The 15,212-nt window shown below is 44.7% G+C and overlaps 1 protein-coding gene across 1 annotated transcript in view; it reads right to left on the bottom strand.

Moving 5' to 3' along the window:
• Window positions 1-4,979: 4,979 nt before the first annotated feature.
• The window catches only part of CEP72 (centrosomal protein 72), a 50,922-nt gene continuing 40,689 nt past the window's right edge, over window positions 4,980-15,212 (bottom strand). Inside the window, exons 20-22 of the mRNA XM_026046152.1 lie at window positions 12,415-12,549; window positions 6,516-6,679; window positions 4,980-6,028 (exon numbers count right to left, since the gene is read on the bottom strand). Of these exons, the coding sequence (XP_025901937.1) occupies window positions 5,868-6,028; window positions 6,516-6,679; window positions 12,415-12,549 (460 nt within the window). The 3' untranslated portion in view covers window positions 4,980-5,867. The remainder of the gene's footprint in view (window positions 6,029-6,515; window positions 6,680-12,414; window positions 12,550-15,212) is intronic.

Genomic DNA, 15,212 nt, shown 5'->3' with positions numbered 1-15,212 from the left:
ACCTTTATCCACATCTTGGTCCCAGTGCAGGGGGAAAAGCCACTTAGGCAGCGCAGCAGCTGAGCCAGGGAAGCCCAAGTGAGCGGGAAGAGCCCCCAGTCAGGGCACTACTAGATGGGGCTCATTGAGCCTTCAAACAAACACGAGTGTCACCCGGGCTGAGAGCCAGATCCGGAGCCGTGTCCGGCCAAGGTGGCCGTTTGGGCAGCCCGGGGTGGGGATTTAGCGCAGGCACCAAGGGCTGGATCGTCCCAGCCAGTTCTTGCCACCATCCGAGCTGCTGCTCGGCCCCAACTCCGGGTAGCACTGGCAGGTTTGCTCTTTGGTGTCCCTTTTCTTTAAAATCTGCTCTACCGGGTTTTCACTTGAACCCGACAGCCAGCACGGGTTATTTTTTGTTGTCTTTTTTTTTTTTTTTTTTTTAACTATTTACAGTGCATTCTCAGTGCTTTTGGAGTATTTATCACAGTTAAGGGTCATGGGAGTGGCAGCGATTCCCTCCCTGCTGCTGGGGGACAGGTCCGTGCAGAAGAGCCCCAATAGCTGAAACAGGAACGTGCACCCCGGTCCTGTACAGGAACGTGCACCCAGGTCCCACGTGCTCGCTCTGGCCGTCCTGGCTCGCTTGGGGCTTCAGTGGTCACTCTATTGATGCTAGCACAGGTTTCTGGCACGTGCTTGGAAAGTGAGCACTCTAAATGCTTCCAGACCAGCCTTCTGGATTGCCAGAGCTTTGGGGTTAGGATTTTGTGTTTGTTGGTTTATTTGTTTGGGGTTTTGTTAATAAAATAAATCTGCTCCCGCTTCCAAGCGTCTCGCTCTTGGTTCTCACAGATTCACTCCATGGGAGGTTTCTGTCCTCCCTGTTCTCCTCTCACTCGCTGCTAGTGGCGGTTGGATGAAGGGCCTTGGAAAGTCATGGGGGTCATGAAGCTTCTGCCTTTGAGGTGCGAGGAGGAGGTGGGAATGGCCCTTCCTCCCCAGGCCAAGAGGGAAAACTCCATCGTTTCCAGCCCCTGCCATCGTTGGGAAGCTGCAGATTCCTGTTGATTTCTATTGGCCTTGTTTCCAGGTGCTGAGCACCAAGGTAGGCCTGGGAAAACAGCCTCAAAGGAGGTGACCGACTATGGGGCAGGGGAGGGACACTGTCTCCAGTGGCCTCTCAGCCTGGAACTTGCAGGACAGGGCCTGGGGGAGGCTCATCTTTAATTGCACGTTAATTACAGCCGTTCAGTCATTGCAAACGGGCTCCAGGCAGCCCTGGACCCAGCCCTGGTGCAGGGCCCCATTCCTGCAGGCCTGGGGCAACAGTAAATCCGAGTCTCGGAGCTTCAGGGCTGCCGCGTTAAATTGGAGCCGAGAGGTCCAACTTCCCGTGGGACAAGAATCCAAAAAAGTGTTAAAAAAGCAGCAATTCTTGCAGATTTTTCCAGCCACTGCTGCCATCTCCATCGCTGCAAAGGCGATGGAGAAACCCCCTCCAACCCTGCACATGGCAGAGCTTTAACTGGAGCGCTTCATTCCTCGGCCGTTCCGCAGGATAAATTCCTCCTTTAACAAATGATCTTTCCCAGATCCCGGCAGCCGCTGGCTTCATAAATCCTCATCGGCCGGACTCCCCTTTCATCAGCCCGGAGGTTTCTGTTCAGACTCTTTTGCCTTCCATTAAATCCATGTTTATTAATGTTTTCCCTCTCTCCCTGGTGCTTTGCAGCTCAGTAGGGCGGGCAGCTTTAGTAGGGCGGGCCAGCAAGAAAGATTTTATTTAATTAGTTATTTGCTTCTATTAAAGCAAGTGGGAACCTCTTTGGGCAACTCAATGAAACCCTTGTTGCTTCTCACATATAAAAGAAAATAAACCCAACTTGCTCTTGATGCAGAGTTAAGCAAAAGGGGCAGAAACGGGGGGAAGGCAGCTCTGTAAATCACGGGGAGCCCCACAGTTCATCCCTGTTCAGCATCTCTCCTTATGGCAAATGTAAACCACAGCTGGAGCCCTGGGGGGCAAGGAGGGCAGATTTCCTGACATGGGGAAGTTGGGGGCACACAGGGCAATTTCTTTTGCCCCCTGTGCAGGCTGCTGGTCCTCATTCCTTCTCCCATGGCTCTCCAGAGCTTGCTGGAAATATTCCCCGTTATTTTATTTTACCTCTTCTGAAGAAGAAGGGAGGGTGAGATGGGTGCCCAGGCCCCTGCAGCCCCAGCTTCTCCCTGCGCCTCCTCTCCAACTCTTGGGACTTTCTCATTTTACCTGCCAAAACAAGTCGTTTCTTGGGGCTCCCTGAATCTGGCTCTCAGCAAAGGGAAGAGTTGGTGGGTAATTAATGATTAAGGTGATTAAGATGATTAAGGGAGTGGAGCATCTATCATAGGAGGACAGATGGAGTGAGTTGAGCCTGTTGAGCTGGAGAAGAGGAGGCCGAGAGGGGACCTGGTCAGTGTGTGCAAGCAGCCGAGGGGAGGATGGAGGGAGGAAGGGCCAAGCTCTTGTGGGTGGTGGCCAGTGGCAGGCCAAGGGGCCCTGGGGCCAAGCTGCAGCGCAGGCAGCTCCACGTGGCCGTGAGGAAGAGCTTGTTTGGTGGGAGGGTGCCCGAGCCCTGGCCCAGGCTGCCCAGGGAGGCTGCGGAGGCTCCTGCTCTGCAGATCTGCCAGCGCGCCGGGATGCGCCCGGGTGCCCCGTGCTCCGGGTGTCCCTGCCGGAGCAGGGGTTTGGATTGGATGATCCCTAGAAGTCCCTTCCAGCCTTAATGATTCTGTAAAAAAGCAGGTGCTGGTGACTGCACCCGGTGAGCTCAGTGTCTGCATCACCCCTCCACAGGACAGTAACTACAGGCCAGTAGCCCACAGTGCAGCCCAGGGTAACCTACCCCGGGGCCTTGGTGCCTCTGCAGAGCCGCGGGGTCTCATCCAGGATTGGGATCCGCCTGGTTGGGTGTCCAGTGCCACAGGAGCGGGTGGGCGACTCTGCTTGGGCCTGCAGAAACAGTAAGTGTCAAATGGAGACGTTCTGGGGACCCACGTGCAGCCCCATTGAGGACACATCAGCCCCACACAGGTCTCTGCTTCCATGGTGGTGGGAGATGGGCGTCCCTTGAGTGGGGAAACCAAGAGAAACGTGGCCAACGGGTGAAATGACAACTGCACCTGGTGATGTTACCACAAACAGCATCTCTCCCGTTGGAAAAAACTACTGTAATCTGCCTTGACAGCTGCCAAATTAGCAGCGCCTTATGCAGCACTTGCAATTAGCCAGGGTCCTGCGGGAGCAGCGCAGGGCGCCGGCGCACACGGCGCCACGACGGGTATTTTTAGAGAGGGATCCAGGCCCCGCAGAGGAATAAACAGCCCTCTGGTCACTAGCAGCAACTACTGCCCATCTGTTCCCACGGCACGTTCTTTGAAAAATAAAATTAATTAAAAATGTTGCAGTGCTGGTTTCGTGCTGCTGGCCTCTATAGGCCCCAGGCAGGAGAAGGGCTCTTGAACCAAAAACCTGGGGCAGCTCCTAATGGATCCTAGGAGATAAAGGAATAGCTGGAATATCTCCCTGCCTCGGTTTACCAGTCTGGAACACGGGGCTATTATGTAGTTTTATTGGATGTTGAATGTTTAATTTTTTAAAAAAGGGAAATTAAACATCTTGCTTTACTCCCCTCTGCAAAACTCAAGACTCGGAGGCTTGTTTGGCTATGAGTAACTTAGGTGTTACCCTGCTGCAATGCAAACACGCTCCCTGCCAATAAAAACACGGCTCCCCCAAACAGCCCTCCTCTTATCTGGCAGTTTTATAAATATATAGGCACCGAGTTAGGAGTTGGGTGCTTTGCGCCAAAAATAAACGCTCCCAACTAAAAAATGACAAACTGCGAAGCTTTGCAGTCTGCTACATGAGATGCAAACATTTCATCCTGGCAACTCCAAGGCACCTTCTGCTTTCAAAGTTGGTCAGATGTTCCTTGCTCTGCAGAGCACTGGACCCAGCATAGGTCAATGTAATGTGGGTTCCTTGAGGAACCTCATAGAGGAACCTGTTTATTCTGTATGTTTGGCCCTATATAATCAAGCTGTAGGGGCAATTCCTGCCTGGAGGGTTTAGCATTTAAGACTCTTCCTGTAAGTATGAGTAGCTGGAGTCGCCAGGCTCACTTGGCCAGATGGTTCAAGGGCATCTGCAGAGTTACAGCCCTCAAGCAGAGGAAGCTCTCGCATCCTGAGGAGTGCGACTAAAGGAAAATTCGGAATATTTTGTTCTGTTTTAAACAGAAAGGAGAAAATACTCCATGGGAATGGAGTGAAGGATTGGGGGTGAATATGGAAATAGCCTTGGATTGGGGAACAGGAGTGAAAACCAAAGGGAGAAGGCACGATGGGGCTGAGATACCATCCAGCACCTGGCACTCTTGCTTTGCAGGCACCTGCAAGGACCCGAACTCAGGCATTATGGAAAACAGTCCTGGTTCCTGTTGTTGGTTGCAATGTGGGGCATCATCTCCCCACCTAAATGAGGCTCCTTTTCCTGATTTTTCTCCTTTGTCAACAGAGAGAGCCAGAACACACCCAGACCCACAAGAAGACCTCACATGGGTTCCTTGAATGGAGACAACAGCCACGAGGAGCCCTGTAGGACTTGCTGGGTAACTAGTTGAATGGTAATAGCTGGGCACCTACCTTCCAAAACGCCCTGGGGAGACCCAGGGAGGTTCCAACCGCGGCGTTGTCTGCTCAAACTCCTCCTGAACCCAGGCACCCGGGCATCCATCCTGGCTCCTCGACCTGCCAACATCAGTGACACACACTGGAGCCTCGGAAGGGCTGTTCTTCCTCAGCTTGAGCATGCAGTCAGCTGCTATATGGAAAGGAAACTAGTTAATAAATGTGGGGCTGTTTTACAGGCTTGCTTGGAATTTAAGGTCAGGCTGTTGGAATCCATCTGTTACTCACCATGAGCTGCGCTGCTTTGCTCAGATCATCCCGTTTAAAGGAGGAAAAACCTTGGCCACGCTCTGAACTTGCCCAAGGAGGCAAAGCAGAGCTACGATCCAGACGTTACTCCACACCGTGGCCACCAGTCATGTCTTCTTCTGTGCATGGAAAGGTCTCTGAGGACCCACTCTATGACATGAAAGCAAACAGACCTCCTCAGTGCAACCTCCTCAGGCCAAGGGCCTGTATCTGTTCTGTAAATAGAGAGTAACATGAATTAATCGGGACAACCATCGATTCAAGAGTTTTATTTACTTGCCAGAGTTCTGCTCTACAGATAGAAAAGCAAATCTTCACAGAGTACTTGCAGCTTCTGCTACTTGTCAGCAATTAATATTTTTCTTCTGATGGTCCTTACCAGGTTGTTTGTTTAAGTACCAAACCAAAGAATTACGTGTCATCTCTTAAGAAACTACATTTATTAAAAAGGCTTTGGAGGCGGTTTTCACTCCCACCTTAACTCTAAACCTTTCAGAAAATCAGAATCACTCACAAGTTTTGCAATAGAGACAATATTATGAGAGACCAACATACTTTCACACTTCAATTAAATCTGTGAAATGGGAAGGGGAGGAAAAATAAGTTATTGGATAAGATATGGTCATATGGCTGTCAGGAAAATATATATGCCAATTCCCAGCTCAGAGTGCCAGGGGAAATAATTTCTAGCTTTGGGAAATGCAGAAATTACTTTTTAATAAAGTTACAAATAAATAACTTTTTTTTTGGAGAGGGAAGAGCAATTCGGAGTTAATCAGAAAAGGATTTAGAGATAATCTTTGATAGAGTTTTCTTTGATGAGGAGAAATTGTATCAAAATCAGTATTCCTGTTAGGCAGAAAGACCCAACAGGATCAAGCCCAGGGTTTGGCTCATAGCAGCTGTCAAGGGTCATTCCCCTTCCGCCCGGATGGGATTGGAGGCAGGACAGGTTTGGAGTTGGAGCCTGGACGGGTGGCGACTTGAGGCACACGGGAAGGACCAGGCTTGGACTTGCTGGATTTCCTCTGAAGATTCTCACCGAGGAGCTCGGTCTCTGCAGAAACTAGTAATGAAGAAGTGAACAAAGACTCATTAGCAGTGAACAAAGACTTCAATGAAAAGTCAAAAGAAAAGCATGTCTCCTGCTGAAAACTAGTGTTCTATGGGAGAAAAAAAAGAAGATAAAATATCTTAGGGTAGCCTAGTGACTAACTTAATATGAATAGAAGAGTAAATTTATGCCTAAATATAGTCACCATTTTGATTTCTCCAGAAGTTCACTAGGAGAAATCCCCTGTATTGTGCATGCTGCTCAATGATTCTACCATGTCATAAAATTGCTATAATAAAATTATTCCTAATATTATTCACATGAATAATAATAAAATTATTCAGAATAAAATCATAAAATTATTATGGTAAGCTGCTTTCAGAAGCATGAAGAAGCTGCCCCACAGCTGAATAAAGCTGCTATCACCACAGTAAGCATGATACTTGAGCAAAACCATTTGAGCTTGAGCAAAACCATTATTTTGGAATAACGTCCCAACCTTTCAATCTGTCTGCTCCATTTTCAGCTCCTCTTGGATCTCGTTGCTCAACTTTGTCCTCATCTGTGAGCCGAGCATGAGGAAGAGGGGTCCGAACAAGCAAAGCTTCTGCAGCAGATGATGACACTGCTAATTGTCCACCAGCAGGACCAGAGTCTCTGTCACTGGGAGAAAAAAAATGATTTATGCTTTAAAATAGCAATAAGAAGGCATACGCAGCAAGTCCGACCTGACAATATTCCTGCTGTTGTTGTGGTCACATAAATCAATCAGAAGTCACAAATAAATTGCAGTATTTATCAACTACAAAAACTTTCACGCCTGACAATTCCCCTGAAACCTTTGGCGTTGGCAAACACAATTACTACCCCTCTTTGCTTTCACTTTATGTATTGGTCTAATTAATCACTCACAGACAGATACAGCAAAACGGTTGACGCTTCACAAAGACTAAACCTCAAATTTGGGATCAGGGCTCTCAGCTTCTTGTTCCCAAACTCTGTGTTTTGGCATTACAAGGTTCTCTCTTAGCGAGTGATTGTAAAGTCTAGTCCAAGGTCTAATTATCAGTTACCTGATTAGCTTCTAAATAGAATTTAGTACCACAGACATAATGAGTTGCCTCAACAGGAGTCACGGCAAGTCCTATTCTCCATGGACAACTTAGGAGACAACAGGTTCATGAACAAATGCACTTCTTGACCTGTCTCAATCCTTCTTTAGAGCAATGTTTCCCTTCATCAGTTTTGTCAATATTAAAGTCATATTAATGACTTTTTATATTGATGTGTGCATTTGACAACAATAATGATTATTCTTGCAGCTTGCTCTGCCATGATAAAGGCTTCCTGTTGGCAGCTATGTCCTGTGTTGATTTTATTTTAGGAAAAGTAAGGGGAAAAAAAAGGCCTTGAGAGCTCAATAAATATCTATTTAATGTAAAACCATAATATATTTCCAGAGCAGGGCTTAAAGCCTTTCATGCCAACCTTCAAACAGGAAGGGTTGCTCCAGTCTAGATGAGAGAATTCTGATTAATAGACTTGTGAATCTGGGAGGAATTTCAAGTTTTATCCATTCTGACCTTATCTATGATGCAAGCCAAAGAACTTCACCCCCAAATTCCTGCAAGGAGCATTTTAGCTCATAAGAATATTATGATCACAGCTTCCCAGGGAAGAGCCCGGCAGTATTTCAGTAGTATTTTAATAAATCTAGGTTATAAGATAATGGCATAATGAATAATGAGAGAAAATAGCATGGTGTTCCCTTTAAAAACACAGATAATTATCGTATCAGTGGACGTAGTTGCCTTTAAAGGCAGAATGATTATTTTCTGTAATAAACTGAGTGCCGTTCTCCGAGGCCCGCTGCATCCAAGGGGCTCATCCCCAAGCACTGCACTTGCTGCAGCCAAGTGCTTAACTCGAGCTGTAATCTCATTTGAGCTGCCTGTAATACCCACCAGCTGTAATTGCAGTGGGGAAAAGCAATTACTAGTAGCAGTAAATTCAGGCTGAGCATAAAGAGCAGCTTGGACTCCTCTCAAAAATATCTATGTGGGTTTCTGAAAGGCTGACTACTCTTGTTTTTGCTTTAGGACGCCCAATTTGCCTGCTGATAAAGGTGAATAATAACTATCACATGGTTGGAATTAACCCTCCATGGATCTCTACAACTCCAGGAAAGCAGGGTCTCCAAACCCAGCATCCTAAGGTTCTCAGCAGAAAATTCCCCTCAAAACCACTTGGACAGGGCTAAAAACTCAGTGTTACAGTGGATACCTCTGGCAATATCATGTTAGCTGCTAGGGGAACACTCTACTACATTTTTATTTTGGTAAAAGGCAAAATATAAATGTAATAACCCTGGGAGGAGAAGGTGCTTTTGATGGTTTGATGGAATAGCTTCTTCCACGTGGAGAAACAACGTGATTTCTAATGACAATTACAGTCTTGCAAGTGTAACCCACATTTCCTTGTGGCACCAGACCAGCACATTTTCCCCAGGAGAGTCAATAGTTTAAATTATGATATTGTTACAGTATAGTAGTTGTGATAGCAGCTATAATTAACGTAGGAGGGAGATGTCCCACTAATTGCCTCACTGCTATTCTGGTCTTAGTTAAGCTGTGAGCCTGAATAAGCCTTGCAATGAGGCGACACTGCAACACTCCTCCCAGTGCTTAGGTGTTTACTGGGGCCTTCAAGTACAAATTTCACAGGAAACATTTAATGGAAGGTCCTGTAAAATGATGAAGAATATGAAAAAAAACCCAAAATTAACAGGAAACTGGAGGTTTTGAGGTCTACAGCACCTTGATATCCAAGGCATTTGGGAAATGTGGTGCAGAGTAGTTGAGAACCTAACTCTTCTTGGTGCTTTTGGAAAATCTCCTTCATTAGCACCTGCAAATGAGCTCTGAGAACCTGTCTCTAGTCCTTCCCTGAAGATCCAAGCAAGAAAAGAGAACCTTGACAAGGGGAGTAGGCCTAGCTGTGTCCTGGCTTTAAGGTCCTCCCATCCCCTCAGGCGTCCCAATCAGCAAAATGGAAAAGAAACGGAAAGAAATAAGCAAATAAAAGCTTTAAAGGGGACAAATGCAGCCAATGGATTAAGGAGATAAATGGAATCCCCAAGCACCAAATATTGAGTGTATTAGTGATGATTTGAGGATTAAAACACTACCCTGCTGCAGGCTGTGTTGAGATTGTGCTCGTACCAGACTGCCAAAGCCTGACATGTACCATTCCACATGAAGGAATTCCACCGTGTTTCAGCTGCTGGATAATTTTCGTGCGATGACATTTGGCAGGAATGAGTGCTTGCAATTAAATAGTTGAGACAGTTCTCTGTTAAATGCACTAGTAAATGAAGATCTTCTCACTTCACCACCAAAACTGCAAATACTGAAGGTGTAGGAACAGTTTGAGAGTACTGTTAAAAGAAGGGTTTTAAGGGCAGTTGCAAGATATACTGCCCTAAAGGACTGCCACTTGCTAAAAGCAATGATTTATGGGTTAAGCCTAGGAGGGGGAACAAATGGAGCCTCCTGCAATAAAATAAAATAAAATAAAATAAAATAAAATAAAATAAAATAAAATTCACACTTTTATGTGGGGTCAGCTCAGTCACCAGCAAAGAACTTCAAAAGTCACTGGAAAGGGGCCAGACGTTTTCTTTTGTGAACCCAGGAAAAATGAGAGCCTCAAAGCTGTGGATATATTTAGAAATCCCTTTCTAAAGTGATTTAGACTGGATTTTAGCAGGTGTAGATTTTCAGAGCTGCTAAAAATTATAGGTCAGTGAGCAGAGAGTTAAAGAAATCTTTAATAATCATCTTTGGAATACCAAGGCCACCAAGTACCACCTAATTTACCTGTACATCAGCAGGAACAGAACAAGTGCAGGATCTGGATCCAACAGGTTAAAGTGTCAGAGATCTGGAGGGAAAAGGTGCAGTTCCCACAGCTCAACTTTAAAGGGAAACTGCTAAATGTGCAAAATTATGCAAGCAATTTGAGCTTTAAACACAAAGTTGCCCCATAAGATAGCAGACTAATTTGCTGCCCTTGAACCTGAAAAACAATATTTCCTTCCTTGGCTGTGCCTGAAGGTCAACAATTTATTTCATGCTCTTACCCCTTGGTGGTTTTTTTTAGTTTACTCTTTCTTCCACTCCAAATATTGAAAGCATATAAATGGAGAAAAAAGGGAAAAAAAGATTAAGTCGCCTCAATATTCAGACAAACAACATCACTACACGTTTTACTGCAAAGTTTCAGAAGTGTGGGTTGTTTTTTTTCCTTTTTTTCACAAATATTTTAAATACCTCTACACAACAGTTCCATCAGCTCTATAAACAAATTTCTTCCAAGCTTTCCTTACTCCCCTTTCAAAAGGATTTGACAACACTATAATTTGACTACAATTTTGCTGTAGGCCTGATGCACGCACAGCCCCAAAAGAACCCGATTAGCAGTTTGCTTTTTCTCTCCTCACAGTTGTTCTTCCACTCTGTTATTAACAGCACTAAATGCAAACACTGCTGAAGTCAAAATACCCAAATGTGGTGGAGTGTAAAGACATATTTATTCCCATATGCGACGGGGGAGACCTTTGCACTCGTTTGAGTTATAGGTCTTGCCTCTTGCTGGTAAGGACAGATGATGCACAATCCCTTTGCAACCTATTACACACTCTGCTTCTCATATGTTCTCTCTGTTCCCCTTCAGCACACTCCACCGTGGCACAAAAACCCCAGGACAAATGAATCTGCAGAGGCCTGTGGGTCCAACCTTTCTACAGGATGCTAATTAAGCACTTGTAATTACAGTGGCAGGTAGTCCATCAGGCAGAGAGAACGGGAGGTCTATCTAGGATGCAAAAGGAACAGGGAGATTTTTTCTTTTTTTTTCAGCAGTAAGTTGCTCTAAGAATTTGCTTGACGGATCAGCTGTCAAGTGAATGGGTTGAAACCTTTTTAAACAGTATGTGGATGTTTGGCACTTTCCATTGCTCTGATCTGTGTGTCAAACTGCCTAACGTGAGCTTGGGAGATATTTCACATGGTGATTTTTGAAAGATATGAAAATACATACATGAAAAATACATGGTATGATATGTTTACATACAGCTGGAAATGCCATTTGAGCTGTACAGAATAAGGTACAAAAATGGGACTGAAGCTGTGATGAAATCCAAATTTAGCAACATCCTTAGAGCATAGACATGAGCTTATTCTAAGCTGCAGGCTTCAGGTGACCTTTATGCACAGGGAGGGGAGCTGAACTGAGCTGGCTCGTAGCAAGGCCATGAGCACAAGCCTTTTTCCATCGTGGATGGGGGAATCTGGCACTTTCTGCTTCACCAGGCCATGCTGTGTGGCCTCCTGCTGCTTCTGCATATCCCATCTGGAGATGTGATTGTAACAGATGGCCAGAAGAGGGGAGAATTGCTTATCCAGCATTCCTCATGGAAAGGCCACAATATCATTTGCCACGATAGTGGGCAGACTTGCTGGCAGCCAAAACAGGACCACTGAGTCACAGCCATTTATAGGTGGCAGTTTGGACCTGCAGAGCTCATGAATTGTGGCAGGCTGAAATCTGCCCATTGCTGAAGGCCTAAAAGACATTGAAGTTTCTGCCCCTTCAAATCTTTTTCTAGTTTCACCTGACTAAAATCTTTGAATGAGATAGCAGTGCTCTTCCCACTACGGTTGGACTTGATGATCTTGAAGGTGTTTTCCAACCATAATGATTCTATGATTCCATGATCCCTTGATACCTGGGAGCAGGGACACATATAAATGAGGATATTTAGCAGTGCTGAGCAGAGCAGAAACGCTGGCCAAGATAGGAAGCACAGCACCAACAGTGACCAAGACAGGAAGGGAAGACAAAAGGGAGACTACAGGAGCTCAGGGTTCTTCTGGGGTCTGTTGTCACTGTGGACAAGATCAGAATTTGAAGATCATGAAACTACCTTGAGTCTCTTGAATTCAGCAGTAACTATGGTGATTCTTTAAAGAGAGAATGATAAATCCTTCTGATATCAGTATGAGAAACTTTGGGTAAATCTGTCCAAAATGGTTATCACTCACTATCTGTTTTTCTATACTTTGACAAGTTTCTTTCATCATTTGCTTCCTTCAAACATCCCTGTGAAAGACAGCTCTTGAAATGCTTTCTCTGTGTGTGAATTACAGTGTCTAAACGAACCCACTGCCACGAGTGGCAAGACTTTGTTTTATGAGGCAGTGACACGTGTTTAATAAGGCTGTTGATGCAACAGATGAGACAACTGCATGAGCTTGGGAAGTAGTTCTAGGTCTTGCACGTTGTGGCATTAACTCATTCCACCCAGTGATAACCTTTCCCTCAGGAACGGAACTCACCGGCTCTCAGGGTGGGTAGGGGTGAGGCTCTGTTCTTGGGTGCCAGTCCCTCCACCTGAGCATGGAGAAGTCTGCGTTGTTGGCTCCAGGAGTTGGTGGTGGGAGCTGCCTGGTGCTGGAGTGACTGCCAAGGGCCTGAAATGACACATAAAGAAAAGGAAGTGTGTGCTCCGTGCATTTACATACCATAATAGAACAGTCAGTGCTTAGTTCGCGTCCTTCAGAGTGTTGCAGAGTGCTTTTCAGAGCTGTATGGTGCCCATTCCACAGAGGAAAGTGAGTCACGGGGAAGTCAAATCCAGAAGCTTCTTCATCTCTCAGATGCTTATAGAGAAGCTGACAAGCATTTGAGCAGCTGGAGAGATCGCTGGCATCTCTTGAACAAAGAGAAGGGCCTAAATTTTTGAATTTTTGCAATTAGATGCAATATTTTTGTCTTGGTCTTTCCTGTTTCTTTTTTCTTTCTTATTTTCTTTGTCTTTTCTGTTGCAGCTGCTTTATGAAAGAGAATCACTTCCAGTCTTCCTCTCCTGCTCTGCACTACCTATACTTGGAGGCAACTGATCTGACTGATCCCCTCTGATCTGTTGGTCACACAGTTCATGCTATTAAACCCTACTTTGAAACTGGCTATGTTGATATGGCTCATTTTGCCTGAAGTAAATTTACAAGACCAATTCAGATGGAGGAGGGAGTTTTCTCCATCAGGAGATACTGGGGGACTGATCTGGGCTATTTTATAGCCAATGGATATGAAGACTGTCAGGTACAGCATGAGTAAACTCAAGCTAAAGCAGAGGTCTGAAGCAGGTTGGATGAATTCAGTGAGACAGGGGAGTGTAGGGCATTAATTTGTTCAAATGGAGACAGTGACATTAAAGACACCTCGAATCAGGTGAGATTAATTGCAGCCCTCGTGGCTAACTCGCAAAGCGAGAAGTTTCAGCTTCACACCTTCTGTCACCACCACTCCTAACACCTAAGGAGAAAAAAAAATGTTCCTGGAAACTGCAGCATCGACACCACTTTATTTATAGCCTATATTTATAGAGCTAAAAGCAGACACCAACAGTCTTGTTGAGTGCTAGACACAAGAGCTCCTTATTGACACAGTGAACTTCAGGTTACAGCCCTTGAAAGATCACACACATCCACCCCTTGTAGCACAGCCATGTCACCAACACCCTTCACAGGAACACTGTCTTTTCACACCTTTCCATCTTGTCAAAGCAGAGCTGTTCCCCCTTCTTGGTCTTCTGGTGCTCCAGTGATGAGGCTTTCCCAGCGTTTCCTTGGAAATCCTTCCCTCACCCAAAACCTGGAACAAGGTTTTTCTAGTATTTATCTTTACATTTTCCTTCCTTTCACCCTCTATTTAATACCTATAAACAGAGCTTTCCTGGTATAAGTTCTCAAGTGGTGGTAATGGTGTTGGGTTATTACCAGCTTGGATCAAAGTCTGTGCTGATATATGGGAGAAAGGGTTTTACTCCACCGACAGCTCTCAGAGCTGCTTAGGGCTCTCAGAAAACATTACTTGTAAATCAGCACCGTAAAAATAATGGAAAAAAAATGAAAAAAAAAAAAAATGAACCCCTGTGAAAAGGCAGAGCTACGTATTTCCGAACAACGTCTTAGTTCTGATACTAAAAGGGGCATAAAAATAAATGAGAAAAGCAAGATCACATTGAAGTGAGAGGCTGGACAAACAAGAGCTTGGTAATATATGTTATATATATATATGCTACATATATATATATATATATAGTTATATATACACAACCACAAGAACTCAACAGCAGCCAAAGACAGCAAGCAAATCCAAGCAGAAGAGCCACAGGTTGACCAGTGCATCTTCTTATTTCTCCCCATCTCTGGCAGAAAGCACTCGTGAAGCTGTAAAGCACATGAATTTTCCCCAAATCAGAAAAGCAAGACAGCAGGCTGTAAATTCTCTTTAAATGAACCCTATTCTCACTCAATCTAGTTTCTTTCAACAACATTCAGATTAAATCAACGAGATAATCATTAGCTAAAGACCTGCTCCGACTGAGAGCTCAACCCAGCCCCTTATTTATTGCCCTCAGACACACAGACAATGAGTGAAATTACTTTCAGCTACCAAATGTTGGCTCTACATCATATTAGGCAGGGAAACCTCAAAATGATTTTAATTACACCTGCACACAGCCACAGGGAAAAAATAGAGAGGCCAGATTTTCAGTAATTTGGATTTAAGAAGCTGAATTTATGTAGGTAACCCTGTGGGGCAGCAATAAATAAAACAAGTTAGATACTTGCTTGACACAGCTCTTAAAGCCTTCGAGGGCATACTCAGGGAAATTGAGTGATATACTTCAGCTTGTGTTAAAACACGTCATGACTTAGATTAAGCATTAAAGAATCTTTTAATATTTACACATACACAGGAAATTTAAAACATTTATGACCTTAGGGACATTTTTTGGAATATATCGTTTTGGGCATCAGTTCCATAAATTTCACAGAATTTAGATTTACTCCTAATCGAAATAGGGCTTTCATCCTCACAGGTCAACACCTTCAATCAAGTCCAAAGTCTTTCACTGGTAGCTTAGGTTAAAAATGAGACTTTGCATTAGGAATGACTGAAGCAGGGGTCGTTTCATTTCTCCTTTTCTCCTCTTTTTCTTTTTCTTTTTCTTTTTCTTTTTCTTTTTCTTTTTCTTTTTCTTTTTCTTTTTCTTTTTCTTTTTCTTTTTCTTTTTCTTTTTCTTTNTCTTTTTCTTTTTCTTTTTCTTTTTCTTTTTCTTTTTCTT

The sequence above is a fragment of the Nothoprocta perdicaria genome, unplaced genomic scaffold (assembly GCF_003342845.1).
Source record: "Nothoprocta perdicaria isolate Ctin4 unplaced genomic scaffold, notPer1 scaffold_420, whole genome shotgun sequence".
NCBI lineage: Eukaryota > Metazoa > Chordata > Aves > Tinamiformes > Tinamidae > Nothoprocta > Nothoprocta perdicaria.
This window is presented reverse-complemented; position numbering and strand designations above follow the sequence as displayed.